At 41.6% G+C, this 26,892-nt stretch overlaps 1 protein-coding gene across 1 annotated transcript in view; it reads left to right on the forward strand.

Annotated features, from left to right (window-relative positions):
• The window catches only part of ptpn4a (protein tyrosine phosphatase non-receptor type 4a), a 77,482-nt gene that overhangs the window by 27,538 nt on the left and 23,052 nt on the right, over nt 1-26,892 (forward strand). Inside the window, exons 2-10 of the mRNA XM_078263284.1 lie at nt 7,287-7,441; nt 16,240-16,347; nt 16,654-16,696; nt 18,493-18,571; nt 19,955-19,999; nt 20,243-20,295; nt 23,324-23,444; nt 24,105-24,192; nt 25,962-26,050. Of these exons, the coding sequence (XP_078119410.1) occupies nt 7,304-7,441; nt 16,240-16,347; nt 16,654-16,696; nt 18,493-18,571; nt 19,955-19,999; nt 20,243-20,295; nt 23,324-23,444; nt 24,105-24,192; nt 25,962-26,050 (764 nt within the window). The 5' untranslated portion in view covers nt 7,287-7,303. The remainder of the gene's footprint in view (nt 1-7,286; nt 7,442-16,239; nt 16,348-16,653; nt 16,697-18,492; nt 18,572-19,954; nt 20,000-20,242; nt 20,296-23,323; nt 23,445-24,104; nt 24,193-25,961; nt 26,051-26,892) is intronic.

Here is a 26,892-nt window from a genome sequence, read left to right on the forward strand (position 1 = left end):
GTGTTTATTTTCAGTTTTGCTCTGCTAAGCTGGACAGGGCAGCCACCCTCCCCTGAGATAAGCCTCCGGAACTCCGGAAGCACGCTACCATTATTGCTTCCTGTAGTCAGCAGAGCTTACAAACAGCCAGGAGTGTGCGTGCGTGTGTGTGTGTGTGTGTGCGCCTTGACCCTAAAGCTTCCCTCAGTGGTGGGCTCCTCTGGCTTTCCTAGCTTATTGCAAACACAGACGTTCCTGGAGCCTTCCCGTCTGTACACAGGAATACACATTAACACATACGAACGGAGACACACACGTTACCAAACTTCAAAATCAGGTTGTGAATAGCTCCACTGAATCGCAATACATACTTGCATACACAAACACAGAAAGGCGCTAATAAACGTTATCTGAACATTACCTGCTGAACTATGATTCTCCCCATATTTCTCATTTTAGTTAAAGTTACACAACAGGCAACGTCCTCTCCCAGTTCGATTATGGCGTGATTAATGAACTTTATTTGCCCCATACATTTCTATTCATAGCCCCAATTTCTTCAAAAGTCGCTCCCCTTTCTGTTGTATTGCTTTAAAACAATCAATATAAGAGGCTTGCAGTTAGGAATCCCAAAGGAATGATACATCACCGCTCCAGTGTTACATAAAGCGGAAACTAGGCCGCAAACGAACAGGTGGTCAATTACAGATGTGTGTGTGTGTGTGTGTGTGTGTTAGTGTGTGTATGTAGACAGCTTGTGACTGCTCTTGAGTTTTTATTATGAAGCCCTAATAGAAATGTCTCTCTTTCTGCGTACGATATTTAAAAAGGAACTTATAAATGAAACACGCACAATTACACATAATGTACGGTATATGTCTGCATTGGCATGACATGACACAGACTCAAACCTGACCTGACCAATGTTATATTTTAGTAATTCTGTCTTCAAAAACAAAGAGGTATTAGGAACTAGGAAGGCCAGTATCTGGTCTAAGCCTGGAAGAAGAAAAACAGACTTCCTGTTCCAGTTCTGTCTTTCCTTTGTACCCACACATCCCCTTTCTACCTGTCCCTTTTTAGACCCCTATACCTTCTCGCCGTCCTTTCCCTCCCAATGTTTGGTGTCGCACCCCTTTTTTTCCCCCCCTCCACCTCCCATCCTCCTCCCACTCCCACATAAGACCACCCCCCATGAGCCCTTTAATTCTACTTATTTTATGTAGGGCAACAACAGTAGCAGACAGTGTTGTTTCGTGTGTGTGTGCAACTGACAGATTCAAACAAAGCATTTCAAATGTGTCTGTGTGGGGGAGGTGGGGGGTGCCAAGGAAGTTGTAGCTTGAAGAATGTGGGCAGTGAATGACCCCTGACCTCCTTTAGGGATAGCCATATGTGGCCCTGGCGGATGGTAAAGTCATACAGTGCAGCTTGTAACCTGATTGCTAAAGTCTCTGAGTGAAAAAGAGGTTTTATTTTTTTTTGTCTTTTTAAGAAAATTCAGATTTTATGTCAATGTTGCAGTCAAAATGTTTGTCTTGGTCTACAGCCAAACCAGCACATGCATAAAAAAGGCCAACACTAGCAGTCAGATGCAATAAAAAAGCTTGTGGGGTAAGAGGATTTTGCAGGACAACCACTCAGTTCCATCACTGTGAAACTGAAGGTGTACAGAATATATATATATATATATATATATATATATATATATATATATATATATATATATATATATATATATATATATATATATATATATATATATATATATATATATATATATATATATCCCAAACACAATTGACATTAGAGTTACTCCAAACTTGCATTGCAATGGTCCATTAGAGCTACTTTCCGAGCTACTTCTGGCCTCAAGTTTAAATTACTGCACATCAATTAAAGGTGCTGTAGGTAGGACTGGGAAGATCCAGGACTTAGCCAAAAAAATTGAACATCGACAACTTCTCAGTCCCTCTCCCCTTTCCGCTGAAGCCCAAAACGGTCTCTTAAGCCCTTCCCTCCACAAGGGAGAATGAATGCGTGTGCATGAGCAGTGATTGACACGCAGTTAGACACCCCCGCCCCCCTGGCCCTGATTGGTGCATCTGAACAGGGAGCTGTGGATTTTTGCAAATCTCACTACAGGCTGTAGGTGGTGCCAGAGGAGCCGGATGTTTTTTTTTAAATGACCAGCTTCATGTAGTTCTACTGGAACATAGGGTCAGTTTCAGCAAATATGACAGAAAGTTAGTTTTATAAGTCTTTACCTACTGCACCTTTTTAAGTGGTTTAGAAAGTGTGGCTCAAGTTTTAAAAAGAGCCAGCGTAAATTAGTCAATTGTACTGATTATTATGAGAGAGATATTCAATTTCTCATTTTGGTCTGAAATTCATCACAATTCAGAGTTGCAAACGTCTGCAAACCTCTGCTTGAACTTCACTGAACCCTTATGGAAAACGCCTCTATAAGTGCATAAATGAAAAGCCTGAGTCAGCCTGCCCGACTGCATTGATTAGAAAAACTAGACAGTCCAATTAAGTTCTCAACTGCTTACAGCCCTTTATTTTTCATTTCAACGTAATAAAAACTTGCTACAACAGGGAAAAGTAAGGCAGTAACATTCACCTATCTGTCATTAGCTGAAGCAACAACACAGAAGAGCCAGAGACAACCCACATTAGCGTTCTAGCGTCAATCAGCAAGCACCACCACTGCCCCAAAGTTGAGTTTGCTGCCGGCTTACCAACAAGCCTAGGCTGTTTTGACAAACCTCAAATATCACGATATATCTTTTTATATACTGTATATCGTACAAAAAACCTTGGTAACATTGTGACAATATTTGCCATTAGTGCTTTCAAAAGATGCTTGTATCCAGGATTTTGTTTGGAATTCAGATCATTTAAAGTCACATACAGACGTGTTATTGGGGGGGAGGGGGGATTGTGATAAATGGTTGCACACTACAGAGATGATCCAGTACTGCGTGTGGTCTTTAAATAGTCTTCAGCTGGATGGCAGAAAAATGTTAGGACAGGAAGAGAGCAGGGAAGGCAAGGTGGCCTGTGTCCTAGTGTCAGACATCATCATCTGTGTATCCTGTAGCTGTTCCACAGTGGGAGCCAGTGATAAAAGAGCTTCCCTTCCTTCCTTCCTTCTTTCTGCATAACTTCAGTTTAGTTCAATTTTATTTATATAGCCCGTTTAAAAACAACCATAGTCGACCAAAGTGCTTAACAAGCTCAAAAAACCCAAAATGATAATATACACAAACGATACACAATACAAAATAACCAAGAAGGACAAGGTGTCAAAGCTCAACTTGAATTGAAAGCCAGCGAATAGTAGTGGGTCTTAAAGGTCTTATGACATGCTGCTTTTTGGATGCTTTTATATAGGCCTTAGTGGTCCCCTAATACTGTATCTAAAGTCTCTTTTATATAGGCCTTAGTGGTCCCCTAATACTGTATCTGAAGTCTCTTTTATATAGGCCTTAGTGGTCCCCTAATACTGTATCTGAAGTCTCTTTTATATAGGCCTTAGTGGTCCCCTAATACTGTATCTGAAGTCTCTTTTATATAGGCCTTAGTGGTCCCCTAATACTGTATCTGAAGTCTCTTTTATATAGGCCTTAGTGGTCCCCTAATACTGTATCTGAAGTCTCTTTCCTGAAATTCAGGCTTGGTGCAGAATTACAGCCACTAGAGCCAGTCCCACAATGAGCTTTCCTTAGGATGTGCCATTTCTGTGTCTGTCGCTTTAAATGCTATTGAGGAGGAGAGGGGGGGGGCAAGGTGGAGGGTGGGGGTGTTGCCTTGACCAACTGCCATGCTTCACTTGTTTTCAAGCCATGATGTCTCTCTCTTTCTCATGGGCGGGCCAAATTCTCTGGGTGGGCAAAGCAGAGAAAGGGGAGGTAACCTTTCCCCTTATGACATCATAAGGGGCAGATTCCAGATCGGCCGATCTGAGCTTTCATTTTCTCAAAGGAAGAGCAGGATACCCAGGGCTCGGTTTACGCCCATCGCCATTTCTAGCCACTGGGGGAATCATAGGCAGGCTGGGGGAACACATATTAATGTTAAAAAACCTCATAAAGCGACATTTTCATGCCATGGGACCTATTTAAGCAAGGACCTGAATGTTTCAACGGTCCAAGATGTTCTTATATGAATAGGTAAACTATTCCAGTTTTCTCTTCCACTGCAAAGGCTTGGTCACCTTTTTATTTTTTTAACCTGGATCTGGGCACACCGAGGAGCATCTGATTGGAAGACCTCAGTGCTTTGTGACTTGATCTCTGTGCTCCTCTCCGCTTGTCTCGCTGGTCCATTTGCTCTGTTTTCCAGGCTGAGGTTGTTGCGGTTGGCATCAGTGTGCATGTTCAGTTTGCCTGTGTGCTTGCATGCATTTGTGGCTGTGCGTGTGCCTGTATTTATACATGTTTGCCTGTGTGTGTGTGTGTGTGTGTGTGGTTCTGTTGGCAGTCAGACAACTTGACTCACCAGGATGACCTACGGCATGACTATCAACACGCCTGGTTGTTTATTACCTGCTAGCTGTCACCTCTTCCTGTAATGCAGCTCAGTAGCATCTCTTTGTTAGAGCCTCTCTGCCGGATAAATGCCTGCATCTTTCAAACTCCACTCCCCCAGTTTGTTACACAGGCCAGGGGTTCTCCTGGGAAATTGTTAGTGGAGGTGGTAAAGCACTAAGTCCTGAGCTGACTCAGACGGATGCATCCCGTGTTGTGATCAGTTCAGTTACAAAATGACAGCATCAACTATCATTTCAATCATCAGCTATCTGTGATGTAACACCTCTGCTCTTTTCCTGTGAAGGCTAATACTGGATTCCATAACGGTGTGAGAATTTGAGAATGTGTGAAAAGAAAAAGAAAAAACGTGTGGTCTCCAAGCACAAACTGAGATTACTTTCTGATACAGAGCCACAGATGACCTGATAGAACCGTTTTCAGAAGCTAAGAAGTATTCCCCTTAGTCATAAAACTTATCTTGATGTGTAACACCGGTTGAGTGCTCCTTTTTAAAAAAATATGTTAACACGTTCATGTTTAACAATTATGAATATTAATCTTACAGAGAGAGATTTTCTAAGATACACAAATATCCATGATGGATGTCCCGTGTTTCCCTCATATCATATGACCCTGCTTCAGAAGTGTAGGACTGTTTCTGTACTTTCTGTGCTTGAGATTCCCCCTTCATATTGTGTTTTGTGAGAATAACGGGCTTAAGATGCAATCACACAACATATACATTGTTTACGGTGCATATTAAAACCAGGTGTTAAAGGTGTAAGTAGAGCTTGAGTGTCTGGAGGTGACAAGGCGACGGGGCTGTTAGTGGCGGCCTCATCTATGCATTTGTATGTGCGTTCACAGTGCGCACACCATCTGCCAGTGACCACTGGGGTTTGTGCTGATGTGTAGTGACACACACACACACACACACACACACACACACACACACACACACACACACACACACACACACACAAAAATTGCTCACACAGAGCCATCGTTACAAATACAGCAGCTCTTGATGACGGGGCCATGACCCTCGTGGGGTTATTATGTCTCCTGTCAAGACAGATCACAAAGGGTAAAAACAAAAACAGGAGGCAGACAGGAAGGGCACAAATCCCACTGCAATGGCATATGCTACCCAAAAAAAAAAAGGAGAAATGAAAACACTACTCAAAAACTACTCAAAATCAGAAAGAGCTTGCTGGAACATGAAACTCTTAGCGTGTACACGTGGCCGCTCAGATCAGAACATGTTGGCCAATGTTAATTGTAACGTAATCAAATAGCATAAAGTAGCTGTTGAGGTCAAATACGACACTAAATATAAGACAATATGTATGCAAGGCAACAGCAAATTGTGATTGCTCGCCTAAATGTAACTGTACATAAATTATTCCAAAGGCATCGTGGTAACCTTTAGCAAAGTACGCTCATTTGCTTTCTTGCTGAGAGTTAGATCATCTCTGCACGCTACATAGAAATAGCCAGCAGCCTGTTAGCTTAGCAATAAGACTGGAAACAAGAGGACACAGCTAGCCTGACTCGGTTCAGAGGAAACAAAACCTGCCACCTCTAAAGCTCACAAATTAACAGGTGATGTCCCGTTTTTTTAATCCATACAAAAAAACCTTGCGTAAAAACAACACAACATGGTGTTACGGTGGGTTATGTGCTGGACTATTGGCCGGGCGCGGTAAGCTACTATTCCTTTTAAGGAATTAATAAAATATGTAAAAAAAATGCACCCTATTCAATGTTAAATGTTAATACACAGTACATGGTTATAATACCAATATAAGTGTGATAAGCCAAAATCGGGAAATAACTTAGTAGGATAGGCTGTAATTAAAGTTCAGCATTTTTGGGTTACAAAAAAAATCATTCTTATGCTGCAGAGGGAAGATATACTGCAAAGTATAAGAGGCCATTTTTTATCTATGTTAACTTGGACTCAAGCCACATGCGACCAGTTTGCAATCCACGGAGACGAGGAAACCAGTCAGACGTGGCCTCTGTAATAAGGGGCTTTGGTGTGTTGTAAATGGAGCAGCTTCAGATCAAATTATTGTTATTTTGTCCCACTAATAAGCAGACAGGGCACCCTCAGCCACTGTTTGCACTGCCATCATTTACCAAGCAATCACTTGAGCCACTCCAGACCGACGAAATCCTCAAATTATTGAGTATTAAGTATTGATCCCATTCCTTCTGAGGTAGATGAAAGTCACACGTGTTGAAGTCGCGATTAGAATGCAGTGAAAATGTAAATAGTTCAAATTTCATACATGGTACGTCTCAAACAAGCCAGCTGAAAGGAAGAGACTTTTTGCCAAGTTATTTTTTTTCGCATTTCATTTGGTTTTATAGTAGCTTGTGAGTGATTTAGTGCTCGGCTGCTGTATAGTTTCCACATCCCCTGGTAGGGAATCTGCTGCTTGCCTACTCATTGACATTCTTTTCTCATGAAGCAGTCAGTCTTTGCTTATTCGCCGTGCTTGTACAGGCTTGCCTTGCTGTGCCGCTGTCTTCGCTAAGGTAGTGGGGAGAAAAATACATGATGTTGAACTGTACATTGGCTTATTCTGTTTTTTTTCTCGGAGATGGATTGAGAGGTCTTTCGTACTTCAGCACACCTAAGTTGTCATAAAGCATGCGTACATTACAAGCATTGATATAATGATACTCCCATTTATTTTCCTGTCTGAGTTCCTCTCACTCATCATTGTGTCCTCTTTGCTCTGTGTTTGGTTGTTGCAGACCCTGGTAGGAGCGTGATGAGCGCGCGCTTCCACTTGCCTGCTGGCAGATCCTACAATGTCCGGGCGACGGAGGTGGAGCGAGACAGACAGCACACACAGGTTGTGTGCAGCGTACTGCTGCTGGACAACACTGTCCAGACGTTCAAAGTCTGCGTAAGTACCGCTCTCCCTGGTCTACGAGTGTCTTGCTTTAGATTTTAACAAAAGGTATGGCAACTTGGAGAAAACGCTTGTTGCCTCCGACACACACTGTAGGTTTGACATGAGAATGGATGTATTCAAACTGTGAAGCGCACCTCCCTAGGGGTGCGCTGCGCGGAGGGTGAGACGCGAGGCATCAAAATGAATTCTCCTTCTTGGAGTCTTAACTCCGTCAAACCTGAACACACAGACATGACACACACACATTGTTATATTCAGTGGGCCTCCCTGAGATTATCATTATCGCCGATGTTGATCACAAATGAACCGTAGAATAAAGATGCTCCTTATTACTCCAGAACTTGCTTAAGAATCAGTGTTTTTCTTCAGTATCAAAGTAATCCAGTTGTCTGCAACATCCTACATTGCTAATTCGCATACTTTCAATGATGTCAATTTACCAAAATGTAAACAAATATAGGCAGAAAAACCCCAACATGGCTTATGTTGTAACTAACAGTATCTAACTGACACCAAGGCAACATTACACCTCCTGTCTACATCCCCCACAGCCCCCAAATGATCCCCAAGTAAATCTTTTCTGAGGGGGGGGAGGAGAGAGAAACCCATTGATTTACTTCAACCTGGCTGATGAAAACAAATCAACTTCAGAATTTTTGTGATACAAAAAAACAAAACAATACAGGGATATTTATTAAGTCATCAAGTGAGTGTACATTAACTCAAGCACCCCCCCCCCCCCCCCCAAAGAAAAACAAGAAATGAGAGCACCAATTCTGTGCCCCCTCCTCCCTCTCACAACCCTCCACTTGTGCCGTTACTGTATATTTCCCCACCTCGAATTAATTAGAGAGTTGGTGGGAAAGTTATATTGTGAACGATGTATCAAAATTGATACATGTTATTCCTATGGTCTGAGTCCAAAAATATTAGTAAACATTAAAGATCTCTAAACTTCTCAAAATAAAAGAGATTTACTTTCCTAGGCCATGGAAATGACATGTTGGAATTCTTCATTTAGGTGGTGTTCCCCTTTTAATGGTTAAACTGTCTTTTTCTCACACTTTTTCTTGTTGGCTTGTGACTGACATTACAGTCGTCTGTCACTTCATGCGATAACACATTTCCTTTTTCTCTTTCTCTGTCACTGTGTGTTTGATCAGACTTCTGACAGTATGAGAAGGGAAATTCCCTTTTGTGAGTCAGAAAATACAATTCCTGTAATAACATCCCCTCTGACAGATTACATCCTGTTGGTGTTACAGCGTGTGACTGGGAGTGCATGTGAACATGTAAATGCATGCATATGCATCTAGAAAAATACACAAATGCACATTATTACTTCAGTGGTTATGTAACAACATTTGTCTTGTGGAGCAGATCACGAGATAGTTTGTGAGGTTTTGTCACAAGCTAGCTTGAAGCATGGATGTATTATAAGAACTGGGTACAGCGCATGAGGCGGAGCCCCGGTCACTCCTATGAGAACCGCTTAGTGCCGCATAAAGCCACCATGGAGCATAAACTGCGTATAAAATAGAGCCATAAAGCAGGCGCACTAGAGACCTCTGCGGCTGGTGTTTTAAGCCCCCAACGTCGTCTTCTAGGCAGCGCTGCCTGGAAGGCACTAGGATTAGGCAATGGTTAGGGTTAGGTGCCTTGAAGTCGACGTTGGGGGGCTTAAAACACCATCGAGCTCTGCGGCTACTTCCAGCTTAGCGCTCCTCTAACTTGAATGAGGATAAAATGATTTAATCATGCAGCTCTTCTAGACTTACCAAATGTTATCGGACCGAATGGATCAAATTCTGATTGTGAAACGAGTCATTATGATGGGTTGTGACGGTCAAAAAAATGTATCCACTGATGTACAGACATCTCTTTTGCCATGCAAGTATATGGGAAAAAGTCTTTTTGGTGACGGGCCCGGGGTCATTTCACTGTTTCAATCTTCAATTTGCCTCAAAGCCCGGTGCTCTTCCTGGGGGCCTGGCTTGTAGCTGGAATATCTTTCTCACTTCTTGACACTAGTCTATATCCTTCGCGTTCTACATCCACCGGATGCATGTATTTTCCGTTTCCTTACGCCTTCTTTGTGTTGGAATTTTAAATCTGGTGGATTTCTGAGGACTGTGGTTAACTGCTCCTCAGATCTCTGCAGGGTAAATCCAGACAGCTAGCTAGACTATCTGTCCAATCTGAGTTTTCTCTCGCACGACTATTTTGCAGCGGCTCTGTGCGGAGTTTAGCGCCGCCCGTGATGATTCTGATTGGCTTAAAGAAATGCCATTAAACCAGAGCACGTTTTCCTCCCATCCCCGAATGCTGTGTGGACTAGCCAGACCCTCCTCCAGCGCGCTTTGGAGGAGGGTCTGGCAAAGCGAGACTACCCTGACACTAACCCACCTAAAGGACCGAGATACTCATTCTGCGTGTGAACCGTAAAACAAATTTGGAAGAATTCACAGTGATTCAACCAAAAGGCCAGTGAACTTCAATTTGCATCATACATCGTGATCTCTTCACAGATGGGTAATCAGGATTATCCCTTCAGCCATTATTGTGGATCACTATCTTACAGTCTCTCTCCATTTTCTTTCTTTACAGTTCTCCCTGCACATTTCTCTCCCTCTCTGCTTCCTGCTCTTGATCTCTCTCTCTCTCTCTCTCTCTCTCTCTCTCTCTCTCTCTCTCTCTCTCTCTCTCTCCCCCATTCCCCCCTCCCTGCGTCATGCTGAAGAAAGACTCGGTCTCTGTCAGTTTCTCTGTCAGTGTCATTGATCAGACCCTTGCAGCCGCAGTAACTTCCTGGAAAGGCAAGCCATCCTGAGAGCAACAGTACTTCTATTGATCCTCTCCCTGGCCAACTGGCCTTGATTCTAGCCGAGAGTGAAAATCCAGAAGCAGTCACTTATTGTCATGGGAACGGGCGCACTCCTGGGCCGGGGCGTGCACACGAGAGCTTGTCTGTACTGATGATCTTATAGATGGGAATTCTTTGGCTGACACCATAGCAGTATGCAGCAGAATCTGGTGTAGCTTGGAGGCTTGACAAGAAATAAAAAAAAATATTAAAAAAAAAAAAAAAAAAAAAAAAAAAAAAAACAGCCCACTACTGACCCACATCTCTACAGATACAAAAAACAGGATCAGATGCAGGATTTATTCAGAGTAAAGTGACATGCAGCAGTAACCATAGTAACAACTACACACAGCACACAAACGTGGCTGTCAGCAAGAGCAATCAAGTAGCTCTTATAATGAGCAAGTAAGACAAAGATAAATAATCCTGAAAAACGGCTGTAACCCCTGGGCGAAATACAAATACAAGTCACCTGGAAGAAACAATAAAAAAAGTATAATAATAAGTATTTTTTAGATACCTGACTTTGAGGAATATAAAGATAATTTTCTACAAAACAAGACACTATGGTAAGTGATGATAAATGACGAGCATCATCTCAAAAGTTCAAGCTTTGCAGTCATGTGAAATCTTCTCCAGCACAACATTCCAGAAGCTAGCTGGATATGTGTCCACTCCATATATTACTTTCCCTTTAGCTGACCAATGACCAATCATCCCAGACACTTATTCCTTTAGTACAGTCTTAATATGAAACCTTTCAACAGTTGGGTGAGCCAAAATATAGACTGCAGCTGCTTCGTGCGTTTTTGTAAAATTATTGCATTTTAAGTATGTTAGAATCCAACACGTACTGTAATTAAAGTAAAAACGGAGAATGGCTCGAGAGATTTGTGTTTGTGCTGTGGGATGGGTGTGGCGTGGGAGGATTTTGCTTGCTTAGCTCCTTCTCTATAATATCAGAATACAGTATACTAAATGTGCGCTACTTCAGTTATTTTCTCTGTACATTTTTGTATCCATAAATATGTCGGCTGATGTTTTTGTAGATAAAGTCTGAAGAGAGGAAGAGAGTCTTTTGATTAAATCGTTTGATCTTCGTCAGCAGATGGAGTTTGCCCAGTTGTTGTGGATCATCAATCATTTAATCTTGTGACATGATTGAATTACTTTTTATGCCACCCATATTAGCGGCATTTTATCTATTTATTGCAAAGTTGTGGACTTGCGCCATGCATTCCTACGCAACGTGTCACTTTAATTTGATATTGGTTATTTTAGCCTCCTGGACTGTCATCCAGGTATGTAGCGATCAGTTGTTTTTTTTCTGCCTGTGTTAAGTGTGATCCCATGTGAGATACCATATGTGTATATATTAGTTATATGTTTTTGTTGTTGTATTGTGTTGATGTCCTGTCATGAGCACACTGAAGCAAATTCCTAGCAACTTGCACCGAGTTGTATGGCAATAAAGTATTGAATCTTGAAAGCTCCTGAAACGGCTACTAAACGGATCTTGGAGTGAGATGGTTTTCCCTCAGCTGCCGTTTTCCATGAACCTTGTTCTGATAAACCGATCAAGCCTCTTGTCACAAATATCAGTACGCTAGCTAGGATGTGAGTGTAGACTAGATACTAATATTCAGCAGCCTTGAAAATGTTGAAAACTGTTTTTTGGGCCATGATTGTCAGATTCAGCTCCATCACAGCTATGGCATGCAACCTAACTGTGTGACACAAGTGGTGTTTCCTTTACTCATAAGTGTCAAAGTATATAGTATAACCTAAAATGTCCAGAATCCAGTCTATTCGAAAGGATTCATATTCATTTAAATGTGTCTGTGTAGTATGTCGGCCGATATTTAGACTATAGTTAGTTACGTTTCTCTTCAAGTGACTGACCTTGATTGTCAGTTTTCTACAGAAGTGTGTGTGTCAGAGAGAGAGAGAGGTAGATGTGAATGACTCCTCCTTCACGTAGTTCTCTTCCTGTCTGGACAAGCTGCCTCACGCATTCCTGAATTTCCATCATTGTTTAGCACAAACGCGTACATGCAGCACATTCAGCTGTATCCCGTGGATGGAAAGAAGTAAGGAGGGAAATAAATGTGTCACATTTTGCGCCTTTTGTTAAACCCGAAAAAACACTAGGGGGCTTTCCCCTCGAACGCCACTTTGGACTTCAGGTCCGTCCAGTGTGATTGATGTTTGGGGCTCTTTCCCCCTCTAACACCTTAAATAATTCCTCAGGGTGAAAAACTTATCAGAGCATCTCTCTCGCTCTCTCTCGCTCGCTCTCTCTCAGCCAGTCTCTTGTGCTCTGATTGCGCTCTATCACCACTTCTCCCTCTTCTCTCCTCGCTCTCACGCACACAGACACTATTCCAGTCAGTGGTGCTGCTGGACTGATGAAGATCAACACAAAGAGCGTTTGTCTCGCACAACTGCATCGTCAATCACTCCTTTTCTCGCTTTCCCTGCTCGCTCGCTCTTCTTCTTCTTCTTGTCTCTCTGTGTCTCTATGACTCTCTGTCTTCCTCTTACAATCTCTCAGTCATCAGTTGTTCTCCCTATATCTCTCTCTCTCTTTCTTTGTTGGTCTCTCCTGTAGCATGTGTTCTGTAACTCTGTCTATCTTTGCTCTTAGTGAGAGAAAGAGACAGTCACAGAGTAGGTAGCCTGCAAACTGTCCACAGTGTAGAGTTTGCCGCCGTTATTTGTTGCGTTAAAAAGTGTGTGTGAGTGGACATGCTTGCCTGTGTGCATGTTCAGTTTTAACAATGTATTGCTGTTTGCTCATGCACTGGCGGCGATCGCACATTTGGCTCGCATGCTTTTAGAAAACCAGAAGAGGCTAAAACACACACACACACACACACACACAGAGCGTGGCGATGGGTTTCCTGGGAGCACAGTATAAAAAGTGCACAGAGGGCTCCCACATCCAGCTTGAAAAGCTGCTTCATACAAAGGGTGAAGCAGTGGACACACACAGTCTCTCAGTCATATCTCTGAATAGCCTTACATGGGAAAAATCATATTGGAGGCTTGGATGTTTTTTCACTTCCTCATTTTGTCTGTTTGACCCCAGTCAGCTGATTGAATCATTACATTTAAGTTACTTTGTAAATCCAACAGCCTGTAAATGATGAAGCCAGTTTGCATCTGCATAAACTGTGTGGTATTTTGTCACATACTAAAGCTAGTCAGATGTGTTCTGTCCACACACACAAGTATTTTCTGATGTCTTTCCAACAGCTTTTATTTTCTGAAAGCTGATCCCAAATTGAAAAGCTTGGCTGGTTGGGTTTGACACCATTTATAAAAAAAAATAAAATAAAGGAGATCGCCGGACAATCTGACAACAGAGATCTCATCGTTTTTTCAAAAAGGTCTGTTGTCCTAGATAACGCAACACCAACATTTTCCGATTTCGCCATCTTGGTCTGTCCCAAAAGTCTGTTTGTCAATCTCATCAGACTTAGTAAAAATGCTTTGCCAAACACTTCCAAAATACAGAAATACGAGATCTGTTTAACAGTTTTATCAATTTTCATTCAGTCATTCAATCGTGGTAGTAATAGTAAAGCTGTAGAAGTGAGCAAGAAGGCGGGAAGGAGCACAGAAGATATTAGGGTCGACTCACTCTTAACGAGACTTTGACAGCAGTAGATTGATAGCATATCCACACACACATGTAGGCATGCAGAGTGCTAAAAGACTACCGGTGAGCCTAGAGGGCTGCCATGTCAACATGTTAACTATCATTCTGTTCCACACACACCCACACCCTGAGCAAATGCACATGTATGTATGTGTGTATGCTGTAAAAATGTGTCACCAGGGTAAAGTGGAGTGCTGGACAAGGTGTGTGTGTGTGTGTGTGTGTGTGTGTGTGTGTGTGTGTGTGTGTGTGTGTGTCTTCCCATTGGGACCTCATATGGAGTTACACACTCCCTCTCTTCCTCCCTCCTTCTCTCAAAGTGGCAGGATCAGGTAAGAGTTTCTGCTCCACTTGTGGTCCCTCAGTTTATCCTCTCACCCTTCCTACTCCCTCAAGATACGATGTGATATTAATGATCTGTTTCATAAATGATTCCTCACCCCTTTTTCAGTCTTTCATCCCTCTCTCCCTTTTGTCCCTCTTCTGTCCTCCTTTTCTCAGTAGCTCTGGGAAATTCCTTCTTATTTTTCTTTCTTTCTTCTTCTTTTTTTTTTTTTACTACAACCACGGTGTTTGTTAAGCTGCTGTTCCTACCATTATGACATTTTACCCATTGGTTCCATTGCAATGATACAACAACAAACACATTTGTTTTAAAAAAAAAAAAAAAAAAAAGGAAATGAAACCACAATATACATTATAGTCATTCATGCCAGTGTAAGACTGCTTGCACACTTTAATGTTGTGAGGCCCAACTATTAAGATTGTAAAAGAGGGAAAGACGTTCCCTTTTTAAAGCATGTAGACCTTCATTTTGCCTCTTGTTTGATCATAGAAAAGGGTTATTTCATAAACAGTCCTTGTAAGTTAACAAGTAAATAACATGCATCACTGAGAGCTTCCTGTCCAAAACCTTTAAAAGCTGAACTTATAAATTTGAAGTTACTTAACCATGTTAAAGCACATTGTCATTGATTTACTTGAATACAAATACCTCCCTGAACTCTCTGTCTCTTGCTCTAAATGTTCCTCTTTCCATGTCCCACTTTTATGCAAGCCTGACCACAGACAGACGGTGGTTTCACTGTTCTTTCTTTGCTCTTTTACCATGGTGCTCTGGTTTGTTTCAGAGCCAAGTGTTCCTCAGTAGTACACTTCTGACTCTTCTGTATCTGTTGCCTTCTAATCTCATGGCAGTTTTCACCAAACGGTTGCCCACACAATCATGTTTTTTATTCAGTTCAATTCAAAACACTTTATTTGTCACCCGGGACGCTTGATCACTGATCCGTTTCCAGTTTGTTAACGCCATCAAAAAGGGAAATTGTTCAATTCAACAATGAATCTTCACTTCTGAGCAGCTGTTTTATTTTTATACAACTCCCATATTTCTGTATGCAAATTCATGTTGCATAATGGGAAAACCTACAGTCTTATATGCTACATAAACCATTGTATTTTGAGGGTTTCTAATTGCGAATATAAGATATGTGATGATCAGATGCTTTCCCAACAAGCCAAGTCATCAAATGTTACTGTTTTCCTTAAGACAGCTGGTGACTGTGGGAACTGGCATCACATTAAAAAAAGCTTATATGTACATCTATATGTTAATGGTATTCAAATTGATTGCGGTTCTGCACACCATGTTAATTTTTCATACTCAATGTGTTTGTTTTTTTTGTTGTTTTTTTTAGCGCTATACAGCTTCACTAAATTGCTAGAAAGATGTCAGATGGTGTTACACGGTCACTGAACAAACCATGTAGCAAAATAGTTAAATATATGTCAATAGCCCACAGGCACGCATCAACTTAATTCCTTATACATGTTCCTCCCCATGTGGTTAGAAAGAGATATTAAATAAGGCTTAACGTGGATGAATCACACACACATGGATCTTGAGTTGGTGAAATGCTTTTGTGGCAATGTGAGGATTCAAATTATTTAGAGGTCTTTGGAGGGAAAAGTGATTTTCTTTTGTGTGTGTGTGTGTGTGTGTGAGGAGTCCAAGCACCAATCTTTTCTGCAATATGTCACAGGATAATCACTTCCTCGCTCCTTCCCGTGCCCTCACTGTTTCTCCTGTGATCTTTCACCGAGGAGGCCGGGAGCAGCAAAAAGCAAAGATGTGATTCAGAGGTCATTGTGCAAAGCAGCGTGGCCCGTTTGTCCGTCTGTCTTAGTTCCTTCTGCTTTTTTCACGGTGGACATTGAGTGGCAAATTGTAATTCATTGTGCGTTTTCTGTCCCTCTCTGTAGAAGTCGGATCATGGCCAGGTGTTGCTGGATGCTGTCTTTAAGCACCTGGAGCTGACTGAGAGAGACTACTTTGGCCTGCACTTGGCTGATGACTCCTTAGATGCGCCAGTCAGTATGATTTTTTTTTTTTTCGATCTATGGGGGGGTGTGTGTGTGTGTGTGTGTGTGTGTGCGCGCCTACAAGAGGACTCCAGAGATGCTCTGTATTTGGATCAGTCTCATAAAATCACATCTAGAATGTAGATGTACTGCTTGTCAGTGTGTATAGTATATTGATGTGTGTTTGTATCCATGTGAACAGTGTTTTGAGTATTTCTGTCAGGTGTGTGTGTGTGTGGCCAGTGGTGAATAATTTAGGTTGTGTAACCCATGCTCTGGAAGGTGTCTAAGTGTCTCTCAATCAATATGTTACAGCGCTGGCTCGATCCCAACAAGCCCGTCAGGAAACAGTTAAGAAGTAGGTGAAATCCACAACATAACACCTTAACCTGAGGCCTGTACTACGAATCAAGATCAACATGCCCTGGATTTATTTCAGTTACCCGGGTTCACCTAACCTAACACCCGCGGTCCCGCATAACCTGTGTCACGACGGTGGTTACCAACTAGTTCAGTCAACCCAGGGTTTCCCAATCCAGCGGCGCGCGTGTTCACATAAAAGATGCGGTGTTTGCACAGCACGACCAATCGCAAACATCTACCAGAGCCGCATATTTTACATAAGAAGAGCTATACTACTAACTATAATTCTACATAAATATGAAGAACACATACACTGTTTTACAGGCAAAACACAGGAAGGAAAGCTGGCAAAAAAGCTGACGCCGTAAATGCATAAATCACAACGCTTATCGCACACAACGAATATCACTTCCCCATCAGTCAGGCACAAGATCTGACCACAATTACACTTTTGCTTTCCGTAAACTGCCGTTGCTTTAGCCTATTATATTATCAGTTGCAACCCTGGCAGTGGTAAGCGATCGTGAGAGAAAATAAAAAATATAAAAACATAATTCAAACCAATGTGTGGCATTGGCAACACACGGCTCAGGAAGCTGACAAATAGCCTATAGGCCTACGTAATTCCCTCCGCTGAAAATCTTTCATAAAAATACCCATCGGGGAATGTTAACGGGATTGTCGGTCTCTAAATGTTTGAACTTTTCTGTGGGCACTTTTCTTTCTTTCTTTTTCTCTCTCTCTCTCTCTCTCTCTCTCTCTCTCTCTCTCTCTCTCTCTCTGTTTTTCTTTCTTTCTCTCTTTCTTTCTTTCTTTCTTTCTCTCTCTCTCTCTCTCTCCTCTCTCTCTCTTTCTTTCTTTCTTTCTTTCTTTCTTTCTTTCTTTCTTTCTCTCTCTCTCTCTCTTTCCACGCACCGAGCTCCACCAGATGTTCTAAGAACGGTGACGCCGTTATCAACCATGTATTGATTGGTCAGTAGGCGGTGCTTTTCCACCGGTTGATCTCTAATCTCCAACATAACCTGCTCCCGACCAGGTTAGGTGTTCAGCATAACTTACCACGGCGATTTAACCCGGTAGCAAGTGATCAACCGTCGTGGTACACAAAACCCTGGGTTGAACCTGAAGTTACCTCAGTAATGGCTTCGTAGTACAGGCCTCTGGTCATTTTCAGAAATCAACAGAAAGTTGTAAAGCCAAGACTGTTCACTCACGCCTAATGTAATTGCTTGAATTTCACTATTTAGCAGCTGTTTGACGCAGCAGTCTGCAGTTCAGCCCCTGTGAAGGTTAAAAATCCACACGTCACCTCGAGCAGAAGCGTCATTTAAAATTCCGAACATGCCGTGAGCAATGGTTAAACTTCAATTCAACTCTGCTCTTTTCTTTTGATAATGAGTAAGATAATGTGTAACATGAACAATTAGGAAGAAGCCCTAGTGAGAAATGCAGTCCTCCTCGAGCAATGATTGAACTGTGTTTCAACTCTGTTTTTAATGCTGGAGTGATTGATTAATCGAGGAATGACCACAGGGTTTTGTATCTCACACACTACACAGAGTTAGACTGATGTGTTTGTAGAAATGTAGGCTTGCTAATTTTCCACTTTGAGTCACTTATTCCACTCATTTATATCCAATCCAACAATTGAAAAAAAGGAATAGGTATAGAACTTATCCATTTTGTTTTTAGAATAAACGTTTACATTGCACTTAGTAACTTACTTGTATCTACTCACAGGTCTGCCATGTTGTGTTTTCCCCTCTAACTGTCCCGTTATCATTTTTCCAGGAGGGTCTCCCCATAACTTGAGCTTCAGAGTCAAATTCTTTGTGACAGACCCCAGTAAACTTCAGGAAGAATACACACGGTAAGAGTGTTCATTTTACAGAAGAAAGCTGTGTACTGATTATCACCTGCGTAAATCCTCAATATTTTTGAAAAGATATGATTTTGGAAAGTTATTCATAAAAAAGGATTTATACTTGAGGCGTTAACAGGGGTTTGGCCATACATACCATACGCCATACATACCATACGCCACCGATTTTGCTTTATAAATCAGTGTTGGTTGGATTTCGTCCATTGGAATCACCCCTGCAACACTAGACTGGTGTATTGTACATGATCTTGCTTTGATTATATTCCCCGTATGGTTTCATTCAGTACGTGATACGAGCGATGGCAGGAAGGTCGGAATTTGAGACCAATGAATGAATTGAACAGGTTTATTGAGATTAGTTTAGTGTCTTAAGTGCCACACACAGCTGCAAATGGGGTACATGTCTCAGAGCTCATCATGCATAAAGGAACCTATTTTATATATATAAAAAGTAATGCTACTTTCTTTTCTGTGGGTCTTAAGTAAACAAGGTAATGATATAAACAATTTAGTTTTATGATAAGAGCTTTCGGGAGCTAATCATTGCAAATAGATTCCCAGCACCAGAGCTCCATTCTCTCGCTGATGCAGGCTCATTAACAATAAAAAAAATAAAATAAAAATAAACCAGTATGTTTTGTATCCAGGCCGTAATGCTGACTCCAGCCCACAGTTCTGCAAACATAAGGTCTGCAACACGGCGTTTTACATAAACAACATGCAGAGGAGGCGTCACAGCGCCATATCGCCTCTTACCGCCTGGTGTTTATTTCAGCCTCTCAGCCGTGGCCTCGCTCCCTGAGCCTTATCAACACTTTTTTTATACAGCTTGTAACAGTGAATAGTGGGCCTTGGATCTGACACACTGATCTGGTGTATTGTACAGTCGAGTTACGACCACAGCACACTCCTGATTGATTGAATTGTCGGACTATGTTTACGGTCCGCAACACTTTACAGCAACACTGGGCTGAACAATTCTGATAACAAGAGCTTGGATAAGGAATGGAAAATATTGCTAGTCTTCCTTAAATTCCAGTACAACCAATCTTTCTAGTTGTATCAGTTTACATATGCAGTAAACATTTTCCATTTTTATTCTTATTTGTTATAAAAGCACATGACAAGAAAAGCCCTTTCTAAAACTGTTATGGGAAATCAGCTTCATTGTACTACTAATTAAACAAAGGCCTTTGCAGAAGGGTGTCCATACGTTTCACATAACAGGCACTTCCATCAGAAGTGTCACCATTATAATCTGACTGGCAATCATCTGTTGGCTGCTTCTCTTTACGTCATATTGTATTCAATTTAAACAGAGGTAATTAGTCACTGGTCTCCTGTTCTAATGCAATGTGTTGTCGCCCTTAGGTACCAATATTATCTTCAGATCAAGCAGGATATAGTAACTGGAAGGTGAGTATGCTGCCCTGTCTGTAATAGATGTTGCTGTATAGGCAGTGCACAGTCCTCCATACAGAACACACTCATTATTGTTTTTGTCAGGGAAAATATGCATTACTGCTTTTTCTCTTGGTTTCATCAAAAAAAAAAAAAGATTTATGTTGTTTATTTTACATTTTGTATTACTGTTATCTGAGTTATCTCTGCTCTTTAAAAGAACTATATCTTGTGTGTGTGTGTGTGTGTTTCTTCCAGATTACCCTGTCCACACAACACAGCCGCACTGCTGGCGTCCTATTCTGTTCAATGTAAGTAGTGCTCCCTGGATACATCCACTCTATATACTGATGTAAAGACAATTCATTAGGCCTCCCTTTAGCTACACACACTGTTAAATGTAATGACTCTGGTTGCTCCATTGCATTTATTGCTAGTGCTCTGAAGCCATTATGAGTCAATTAAGCTGCATGGTGATATTTAATATCATTTGCAGTGATATAAATATTCAATGTGATTGTGGTCGGGAGTAGTATGGAAATCCTCCTTATTGGCAAAATATGGTACAGTGGCAATGGAAATGTGCTGTGATTTTAGCATTTGGGTTAAAGGCTGACTGTGCCCCTCTGTCATTGGAATAATGGCTCCTGCCACACTGGTCTGTCTGTGTCACTCGCTCTTTCTCTTTTACTGCAGCTCATTGTTTTCATGCAGCCTGTTTCGCCCTCTGTCTGCTTCTTTCATTTATCTCTGTTTAGTCTGTCTCATCCCTTTCTGCTTATCCCTTCTTTTTTTTCCACACTAACTTACCTTCCCTCACCCCTTTGTTCTCCCCCTCTTTCTGTCCTCTACCTCTCTGGTGTATTTTGTGGGGAATTTGTACTGCTACAGTATATAGGTCAGAGAAGAGATTTTGGCCTAGACTACTGACATCATGACACTACTGCTTTTACACACACACTCTCTCTCACTCTCTCTCTCTCTCTCTCTCTCTCTCTCTCTCTCTCTCTCTCTCTCTCTCTCTCTCTCTCTCTCTCTCTCTCTCTCTCTCTCTCTCTCTGTCCATGTTGTCACTTAGCTCGGTGCCAGCCCAGATTATGAAGATAAATGTTTGCTTTGGGGAAAAAAACGGCTTGAAGCAGCTGCTATGCTGCTAATTCAGTTAGCTCGGCCCAAGTGCCAGCACTGATCACACCAAATCCCACACTAAAGCTTGCCTTCTATGTTGCAAGCACGTATATACTTTTTAAAGGTTGCGTTTGTTGATGTATTCATATTGACGGTACACACACTTGCACGCATACACACGTGGCCTAAATTACCCACAATGCATCATCACAAATGGAGAGTTGATCGTCTTCTTTGTGCTTCGCTGACCAAAAGCATCATTATAAGCAGCCTGAGCTCAAGCTAGTATGGATTTCACATTAATAGATTGAATATATAAAGTAAGAGCAGGGTGTCAGCTAGTCTTTGAGCTTCATTGGGCTTAACATTGAACCTTGTTAAAGTAATAACTGCAGCATGAAGTCAAACCAACATTAGCCTACTGCTCTACAATGTAAGCTGTCGACTGTACATAGATTTCTCCTTGGAGCCGTGTGCACATCAATAAGCAGGGTGCGCTTGAATTGATTCGTTGGTCAATGTGCTTAGGCTACTGGCTTGTATGTTAGTCCAGGGACTACTTGAGGAAATTGATGCGTTTGAGCTTGAAATGCTAGCTGGTGAGGCTTTGGGGATTCGCCTCAAGCTCCTTTTCTCCGAGGGCTCTGAAAGCTATTAGAGATCTGGGAATCATTTCACTCTTCATCTTTCTGCCTGTCATCTACAATCACTCCTTTCGTCAAAACAGGTGCATTTTTTTGGTCCTCATGTCTCGTTATTTTGAGTCACATTTAAATCGCTTTTTAGCTCTGTTGAAAATCTGCAAACATGCACATATGTATACAACAGCACACTCAACAATGATGTGATTTTAATGTCCTGGTGCTAATACATACTTTCTTAATAGAAGAGGATTGTCAGAGGCTGTGAGAAATGTGCAGCTAAGGTGCGAAGATTCATTAGTATTTTCTCACTATTATATCACTACACACCCAAAAAGTAAATATGATGGCAGTGTAGACAAAGAAGGTAAATTATCACACACACACACACACACACACACACACACACTTAACTAAAGATGGTCATATCCTGAAGATGTTTGGACAATGAAGAGGAGATATATATATCTATATATAGATATAGATATATATAGATATATATAGAGATATATATATAGATATAGATATAGATAGAGAGAGATATAGATATGTATAGATAGAGAGATATAGATATATAATGAAAACATATTTTTGCAGATTTGCCACAAGTAAGCTTTCAGGTCAAGGACTTAAAATTGAACATTTGTTCTCATTTTTAAAACTATTTGTTTCTACCACCAGTATATGTATAGATATATTTTTTAATTGCATGTTGCAGGGCTGGTCTCTTTATTTAAGAAAAAGAACATCTAACAGAAATGGCGCATATCCCAACTGTAAGAAATGCGTTTCTGTATTGTACGATTCATTATGCTCGGCCTCCACGAACCCTCGTACTTTGACAAAAGCTCCATGGGAGAGCAATCTGAACATGACTATCACGGACCAGCAATGGGACCTTGCTCTGGCTATGGTTCACTCTTCTTCCATATGTGCTCGTCATGGCTTAATCCAATGCAAGGTCCTTCATAAAGTCCACTATACAAACACGAAACTGTCCCAGATATTCCCAACTATCCGGGACGCCTGTAACAGGTGTAACCAGTCTCCCGCCAACCATACTCATGTTCTGGTCTTGCCCCAAGTTAACAACCTTCTGGGTGTCAGCCATTTTTAGCATTTCCCTGGCGCTAACCTCCCTGTTGCACTAAGTCGGGCCCTGGCGTTTACGGAGACTGATCTTGCTCAACTGGAGGCTCTCCCGCCCCCCTACACACAACCGTTGGATTAAAGAGGTGCTCAACAATTTGAAACTCAGATCTTCACTGAAAGGCTCTATCTCGACATTCCTAGAGACAAGGAACCCTTTCCTAGAACTCGTTGACTCCCTCAGTGTATCCCCCCTTCTGGACTGTTCCACTTGACGCCAGGGGTACATATCAGCCAATCCCCCAGCACTAGGTTTATTCACTCCAGTATAGCATACGTTGTCAAAGACAAATTCAATGAATTACAATCCTGTGTCAGAATACGTTTTCTAAAGGGATAATGATGAAGCATACTTGTCCTTGTTCATTGTCTGTCTCTTTCTTCCTTTCTTCCTCTTCCTGGCTCTTCTCCCTCTCTCTAGCTGAGCTGGGGGACTACAGTGAAACGGAGCATACAGCAGGCTATCTGTCGGAATTCTGCTTCATGCCCAATCCTCCGCAAGACTTCCACAAAGAGGTCGCCAAACATCACCAGCAGCACAGGTACGGTACAATAGTACAGATATGATCCCACACACATTTAAATGTGTGTAAAAAAACAACCCACAAAACAATTCAACCGTGCATGTGGCAGGAAAATCACTCAAATATGAATTGGATTCCAGGCCTTGAACAGATTACTCTGTCCAGATAACGTGGCTGTTCATTTTAGGTCACTGCAGAGCCACTTTCATGTCAAATATTGTTATAATGACAATGTGTTTTGTTACAGTAAAAATAATTCATCCTGCCATTTATATTGAGCACTGTCAAAATAGTTAAATAATTCACTATTATCTCACTACTTCACATACTTTAAGGTGCACCTACACATACAGAACATACGCAGGCACACTAATGACTTACACTATACGCCACAGTTTATCTCTGACCGCCAGTTTCTTTTTTGTGCCCTTCCCTTTCTCTCTCCTTCTCCACATGTCTCTTAACACACACACACACACACACACACACACACACACACACACACACACACACACACACACACACACACACACACACACACACACTTACTTTACCCTGTCATCATCACTCCCTTTGCTCCCACACACATCTGTCTTTGTACCCATCCCTTCCTTCCTTTCTCTCTCTCTCTCTCTCTCTCTCTCTCTCTCTCTCTCTCTCTCTCTCTCTCTCTCTCAGTGGTCTATCTCCTGCCCAGTCAGAGTTTAATTATCTGAACACAGCACGCACGCTGGAGCTCTACGGGGTAGAGCTGCACTATGCAAGGGTAAGTAAGGTTTTATTCTCGAACACTTGTTTTGGTATATGTGTTAAAGACTGCTGTATATACATGTATTGTTAAACATGTCAGTGTATCTGACTTTAGCCTTCTCTCTCCTCCTTCTCCCTGAGCAGCACAAGATAATTTAGTCCATATCCACATTGAACCAGTGGTATCAGAATTAGAGCTATTACTATTAAATTGATCGCCAACTATTTTGATAATCGATTAATCTGTCCTTTTTTTTTAAATGGAAAAACTAACAATTCTCTGATTCCAGCTTTTTAAATAGGGATATTTTTTAGTTCATTCACTCCTCTATGTTAGTAAACTGACTATCTTTGAGTTAAGGACAAAACAAGACATTTTTGGACGTCATTTTAAGCTTTGAAAAATCAAAATCTTTCGCCGTTTTTGATCGAGAAAAAATTCGACTAATAAACAATGAAAATAATCGTTAGTTGCAGCCCTAATCATAATTTATATAATACATTCCCAATCTGCACCCCACTATCACAACATGGTTAATTCAACGCTGTTTTCATTCCCTCAGCAGCTGAGGAGGAATGAGAACAGGCTGGAGGAGCTGCACTGTTAATGTTGATGCCCGCATTCTGCAGAAATGCCACACATTGGCATTCAGCTCACACTGAAACAGCAACAGATAGTAGCAGAGCAGCCAAGTCACCATTTAGATTGATTCCTTTCATATACAGTATTTTAATTGGATAGTCGTCTAGAATACATCACATGAATCTCAATTATTACCTGTCGAATCTACTCTGGCAACTGTGCTTCAGTAAATCTGAACTTTCACCTCAGCTGCTGATGGGACCAAATCTTTGTGGCACCAACTATGATGTCATGGTGGAGCAGAAATTGGGTTTAAACCCTTTTATGGATTGGGACTTTAACTTCAAATCTAAACGCGCTTTATGTCGTCAAACTTATGGCGTTTTTTCCATTACATGGTACCTGCTCGACTCTACTCTACTCGGCTCGACTGAGGCCATTTTCTTTTTAGGTCAGAAAGCGCTTAAAGAAAAGTGATCTGATGCAGATTATTTTGAGAGTACAATAAGATTAGAATCATTGCTTGCATCATTTGGTTTGGGAGTAACATTGCTTTTTATGCAATAATCTTTTCTCGAAGAGTAAAAGGTAACGCACTTCTTATGTTTATGACCCTTAATAACCTTAATATATAATCAAAATGTCAAATTATGCAGCAATGGATAATCAAGAAAGAAACGACTAGAAACCATCATCATAAACAAAATATATCGATTGGAGGGGATTAACAGTCTTCAGCCTGGTTTTCCAGTTTTTCGGCTATTGATGATGATTGATCATAAACTAAAGAAGATAATCAATTTTGTTGTCACCATAAAGCATGCACAAGACGAACTGATTCAGCACTCCGTCATCATCAGTATCACATTGCACATGCAGGATGTCCAGTGGAGTCCTGTAGACAATTACATTTCTAAATTAGATGAGCCTAAAGTCTAAACATGTTGGATGGTCTTCTCTAATTTTCTGTAGCTGTTTATTGTATCCTGTCCTAAACCCATCCTTACATACTCTCTTTATTTCAATCTGTGTGGTTTTCTCTCAGGGCCTCATTAACCTCTACTCTTAGTTTGAGGCAGATCCTTCAGCAACTGCTACTTGTTTTGTGACCCCACGAATATAGTTAAACAAGAACACACACACACACACACACACACACACACACACACATTCTTTAACACACTCTGTTCTCCTCTCTTCAGGACCAGAGCAACACAGAGATTCTTCTTGGAGTGATGTCTGCCGGCATTGTGATTTACAAGAACAGGGTACGGATCAACTATTTCCCATGGTGAGTGACACACACACACACACACACACACACACACACACACACACACACACACACACACACACACACACACAAAATATGAAATGACAGGCCTCATTAACTGTGCAGGTCCAGGTGGCATTTGCATGGTGTTCCAGTGAGAGGTTACTTTTGAAGATGACTCCAAGGTTGTAAATGTGTGGGGAGTGTGACAGAGTGAAGTTGTTGATGGTTAGGCAGCAGTTGTGGGTGGTTTCGGTGAGAACTTTAGACCAGCGTTGATCATATCAGGTTTGTCACAGTCCAGTTTTAGAAAGTTCTCTTGCATCAATGATTTTATTTCAGTGAGGCAGTTGGTCAGGGTGGAATGAGTTGCAGTGGGGATGGATATGTAATCATTGGCGCAGCAGTGGAATTGGAGACCAAGAAAACAGATTAAATTACAGAGGGGAAGCAGGTAGAGGATGAACAGGAGAATACCAAGTACTTAACCCTGTGGGACGCCTTGGAACTGAGGGGCAGTGGGAAATGTTGTTCATTCTTGATCCTATTATTAACACAAAATTCCCATCCGTAGTTTCTGTTAGGTTCTAGAAATTCTGCTGTGTGTTGCCGTGTTTTGACGAGCATGTACCTCAAGCATGTAAGTGCGAGACGTGAAAGAAGCTTCTGATCAGACATTTCAGTTACACCTGCTGAAAGCCCAAGGGAGCAGAAAACCAACCGTTTCAGTGAAGCTACTCTATGGCCAACAGCAGAAAACCTGGCACCTCTCAGGTGTGAATGAGTAGAACTGTGAATAGAAAACAAAGCCCTGCTAGATAAAACCAGCTTTCTCCATTGATATTTTCATACTAAAAACA

Source organism: Sander vitreus, chromosome 11 (assembly GCF_031162955.1).
Source record: "Sander vitreus isolate 19-12246 chromosome 11, sanVit1, whole genome shotgun sequence".
Lineage (NCBI taxonomy): Eukaryota > Metazoa > Chordata > Actinopteri > Perciformes > Percidae > Sander > Sander vitreus.